Raw genomic sequence first — 4,971 nt, 5'->3', positions numbered from 1 at the left:
GACGTAAAGCCAACACAGGCTGAACGTCATGCGCAAATGGGTGCGTGCGCGCGCGAAACACACACGGACGCGCATTTGGTCAAAATATACCCAAGTAAATGTATTTTTATGTTTTATAGATTTATCCCTTTAATAGCCCACATCCTTAAGACTAACTTATATATTAGCCCCAAAGTTAACAATATAACGAGTATTGTGAGCCTTGAGGCTAATATAGAAGTTAGCCTTGAGGATGTAGGCTAGTTCACCCCAAAATGAAAATGTACTCAACCTCAGATGGTTTATAACCTTTTATGAGTTTTGTTGAACACAAAATAAGATATTCTGACTTCCATATAGGATAAACAAATACTATATGAGTCACTTGTTACAGGTTTTCTGCGTTTGTGTTCGACAGAAGAAACTTGGATCCAGTTTAAGGGAGATAAACGATGATTTTGCGTGAACTGCCCATTCAATAGTCCTTTACTCGTATTTCTGACATTCCGTTTAAAAAAACTTAACAACTAAAAGGCGTAAAAACACGATTTGACTTGTCATAATTAAACATTAAACGTTTAAAGTATGACATTAAAGTATAAAATGAGTGTTGGTAAAATTATGAATATGTACCGGAAGATTCATTCAGATAGCGATTTTTGTTTTTAAAAATGGCGATAAAACTCATAGCTAGTAATTAATTACTAAACCCAAATCTTATTATTTGGTTCTTCATCTGCATTGAAATATAGATATGATCAAGCATTGTGATTATAGACGTGTTTAGAGTATTTATCCACTAAAAAGATCCCCTTTTCCCAAAAGCCTGAAGAGCTAATGAGCTAATCATGCTCAGCCATAAATACAAGCTGAGTCTAATTACCTCCACACATTCCTAATGGACGCAGGACGGGGCAGACCTGGTAAAACACACACTTATATGAATAATGTTGAAGTTTTAGTAATAATATTTAATATAATAAGCTGCAAACACATTTACCAGAGCTCTTACTGGTGCAGGTGTTGCTTTAAAAATGCTTGAAAGGTTTGAATTGTGCTGAGATTTGGGATAAATCTGATTATTTGCTTGATAATCGTAAAATGTTACTAAATGGATAATTAAATATTTGTTCTTGCATAAAGTGGAAACTCTGGGGTCTGCGAATGCACTTATGATGTCCACTTTTTTTTTTTCTTAACAATTTTATTTATCTTTTTATTTGCACTCTTTGCCTATACATTGGGAGAAGACCATGGGGGATTACTGCTTTGAGTGGGAAAAATGCATGAAATTAAAATTAATTTTCATTTAAGATCCAAATAAATGATTTAATAGAGTACATTACAGCATGTTTTGGTTAGTCTAGGGCAAACATGCCATCAAAAAAACTGTCCTTAGCGAATACTATAGCATCTGATGTAAAGTGAAGTATGAATATGTAAGGAAATTGTGTAATGTACACTTGTGACTTCTCAAATTCACCATGAATGCACTTAAAAGAAATGGTTCACCCAAATATTCAACTTGACTCATTTACTTTCCCTCAAGTGGTTACAAACTTTTGAGTTTCTTCTGTTGAACACAAAAGAAGATATTTTGAAGAATGCTGAAAACCGGTAACCATTGACTTCCATAGTAGGAAAGGCAAATACTATGGAAGTCAGTGGTTGCAGGTTTTCAGCATTCTTCAAAATGTCGTCTTTTGTGTTCAACAGAAGAAACTCAAAGATTTGAAACCGAGTAAATGACAATGTTCATATATATATATATATATATATATATATATATATATATATATATATATATATATATATATATATATACACATTTATTTATTTATTTATTTTATTTTATTTTAATTTTTTTTTACCTACCCTTTTAAATGTGACATTGAAAGGGTAAAGTTTTGGGAAAATGTAGTATTTCTGAAACCGTTTTAAAACATTACTAAAAGTCAATTTAATTTGTTATAAAACATGATTTGATATGTCATAATTAAACTTGAAGGTTTAAAGTATATGACATTAAAGTATAAAATGTCTTAAAGAGTTATGTTACAATTATGAACATGTACCGGAAGATTCGTTCAGATTGTGATTTGTTTTACAAAATGGTGAAAAATGCATGGAATTAAAATAAATATACATTTTAATATGCAAGTAAATGATTTAATGGAGTAGATGATGGCATGTTTAGGTTAGCTTTAGATCAAAACACATGCTGTATACTATAATACTAGAATACTATAGCATGAAGTATGAATATGCAGGTAAATAGTGTAATATTCACTTGTGTAGTTCTCAAATTCATCTTGAATGTGCTTGGAAAAAACATTTAAAGAAATAGTTCACCCAAAAAGTCAACTTGACTCATTTACTCTCCCTCAAGTGGTTCCAAACCTTCGAGTTTCATTTGAACACAAAATAAGATATTTTGAAGAATGCTGAAAACCGGTAACCATTGACTTTCATCAAAGGTTTAAAGTATGACATTAAGTAAAAAAATGTCTTAAATAACAAAGAGTGTTGTTAAAATTATGAATATGTACCGGAAGAAACTCAAAGGTTTTAAATTTAGAACGTGCAATTGGAAAGTGCTTAGTTCACCCCAAAATTACAAAATGTACTTCCTCAAGTGATTCCATTACCTTAACACTAAACTTATTCTGAAGAAAGCTGGAAAGTCAATGTTTGCAGGTTTCCAACATTCTTCAAAATATCCTCTGTGTTAAACAGAAGACACAATGGTTTGACACCTATTAAAGGCAATATTACCTGGATGCAGCCTTTATGATGCAAGCTGAGACTGCATCTCTCAGTGATGCAACGTCAGACACAATACACTTAAGCTAGTGATGTCACTGTGAGGGGTGGGGTTAGGTGAGCACATTAAATAGCATTGGATGCAGCACAGATTGCACTGCATTAGGTCTGCTTTCTAGGTGAACTGTCCCTTTAAATTTGACTTTAAAATGTACAATTCTGGAAAATGTAAAGTGTAATTAAGAAAAATGCCTCATTTTGACTTAAAATATCATATAAAATGTCATAAAATGTATAAACCCTGTTGATTTCGACAGAGCTGGCCAGAAGCTATGAGGGCCCGTCGTGGTCTGACTTTGACCGAGGTTTTTGCACAGACCAGAGTCTCTCCATTTCGACAGCTTCCTCCGACGGGCTCCTGAAGCCAAACAAAGGCATCGTTCTGGAGTATTCCGAGCCCAATCCTGTAGTCCCTCCGTCATTAAACTTCTCCACGGGTCTCCTATCTCCACTGGTGGCCCTCAGTAAAGCTCTTTCTCCAGGAAACGTGCTGAACGCTGCGCTGAAGAGCCCGGTGGAAGGTAAATCCTCCACGCCCTATGAGAGAATGCGCTTCCAGAAACCAGTCCTGGGGAACTCGCTGGACCTCTCCTGTGTGGATCTGACCGCCTCGCACCCTTGCTGGGAGGTGTCTCTGGTGAAGGCCATAGTGGAGAGCCCAAAGTCCTGTTTGGAGTCAACATGGAGCCCCATAAACCAGTCTGCGGCTCCTGAAGCCTCGAATGTGTGGTCGGGAGGAGTTTCAGAGGATCTGCAGAAGTCCTGGAGGGAGATGATCGGTCAGTCTGCAGTGATGCCGGAGCTCAGGGAGAAATGGAGTGAATCTGATCTGGCCATTTGATGAATGTGCTGTTTTATGTGTGTGTTTAATGCAACACTTTCATTGAAGAATTTATAATGTTCTTTTTAAAGGGATAGTTCACCCAAAAATGAACATTTCTCAGCATTTACTCACTCAAGCGCCTACTGTCGAACACACACCAAGATGTTCTGAAAAATATTGGCAAACACATTAGGAAACACAACAAATACACTATGGAGATCAATTGCTGTTTTCCAGTATATCCTTCTATGGCGGGGATGTCAAACTCAATTCCTGGAGGGCTGCAGCCCTGCACAGTTTAGTTCCAACCCTGCTTCAACACGCTTACCTGTAGGTTTCAAACAAGCCTGAAGGACTCAATTAGTTTGATCATCTGTGTTTTAATTAGGGTTGGAACTAAACTGTGCAGAGCAGCGGCCCTCCAGGAATTGAGTTTGACATCCCTGTTCTATGGTATTAAATAGAAAACAAGATATTTTGAAGAATGTAGATTAAAACCGTCTTTGACATCCATAATAGGAACAAAATCACTTTGGAGATCAATGGCTTTCCCCCCAGTATGTCATGGTTATTTGAGCTTAATAGAAGAAACCTTAACCGGTTTTGAAGTGCAGGAGTAAAAATTGAGGATTTGTATTTTTGGGTGAACTGTCTCTTTTAATATGCTAATTAATTGCACTCATGAATTTGTAAGTGTATGTTTATTACAAGTGTATTTACATGCAAATGTTTTCCATTAATGAAAATAAATATTTTTAAGTTGCATTAATGCTTCTTCAGTGTGCAAGGAGATCAAACGGGACATGCACTGAGGGAGAGTGTGTGCACTAAAACATAGATGATGCATCCTACAAAGCATTTTCTCCAAATTGGTGATAAATGTGATCTTCATTAACAGGAAAAAAATAAGTAAAAGCAGCCGTTGATACCTAACACTAATGCACTCACAAATTTGTAAATGTATGTTTATTACATGTGCATTTATTTGCAAAGGTTTTCATGAATTAAAGTAGATTTTGTTTTCAAAGTTGCTCTAATGCTGCTTTGGTTTGAAAGGAGATACTATGAAACATGCGCAATGGGGAAAAGTGTGCACTATAACTTATGCATGCTATAAAGCATTTACTGCCACAGTGGAATGAACCACCAACTAATCTGGCACGTTTTGTGCAATGGATTCCCTTCCATCTGCAACCCAGTACTGGGAAACTCCCATACACTCTCACATTCACACACACACAAACACACTGCTGCCAATTTAGTTCATCAATTCCCCTATAGCGCATGTGCTTGGACTGTGTAGGAAACCGGAGCACCCGGTTCTCCAACACGGGGGAACATGCAAA

General features: G+C 36.3%; 1 protein-coding gene across 1 annotated transcript; it reads left to right on the top strand.

Moving 5' to 3' along the window:
- The first annotated feature begins 866 nt into the window (after positions 1–866).
- On the top strand, positions 867–4,390 carry si:ch73-303b9.1. Its single transcript, XM_087273099.1, has 2 exons — positions 867–902; positions 3,060–4,390. Exons 1-2 carry the CDS (start codon positions 878–880, stop codon positions 3,641–3,643), a joined length of 609 nt encoding a protein of 202 aa, XP_087129225.1. The 5' UTR covers positions 867–877; the 3' UTR covers positions 3,644–4,390.
- The last annotated feature ends 581 nt before the right edge of the window (positions 4,391–4,971 follow it).

This window comes from Danio rerio, chromosome 11 (assembly GCF_052040795.2).
Source record: "Danio rerio strain M-AB ecotype USA chromosome 11, GRCz13ab, whole genome shotgun sequence".
Taxonomy (NCBI): domain Eukaryota; kingdom Metazoa; phylum Chordata; class Actinopteri; order Cypriniformes; family Danionidae; genus Danio; species Danio rerio.
Note: the sequence above shows the minus strand (reverse complement) of the source record. Positions and strands in the feature narration are given on the sequence as shown.

What these genes read in the sequence shown, in the direction of transcription:
- si:ch73-303b9.1 (XM_087273099.1), top strand. Translation starts at nt 878, where the DNA reads ATGGACGCAGGACGGGGCAGACCTG. An exon ending in CGCAGGACGGGGCAGACCTG is followed by an intron (nt 903 to 3,059) that starts GTAAAACACACA and finishes TGATTTCGACAG; the next exon opens with AGCTGGCCAGAAGCTATGAG.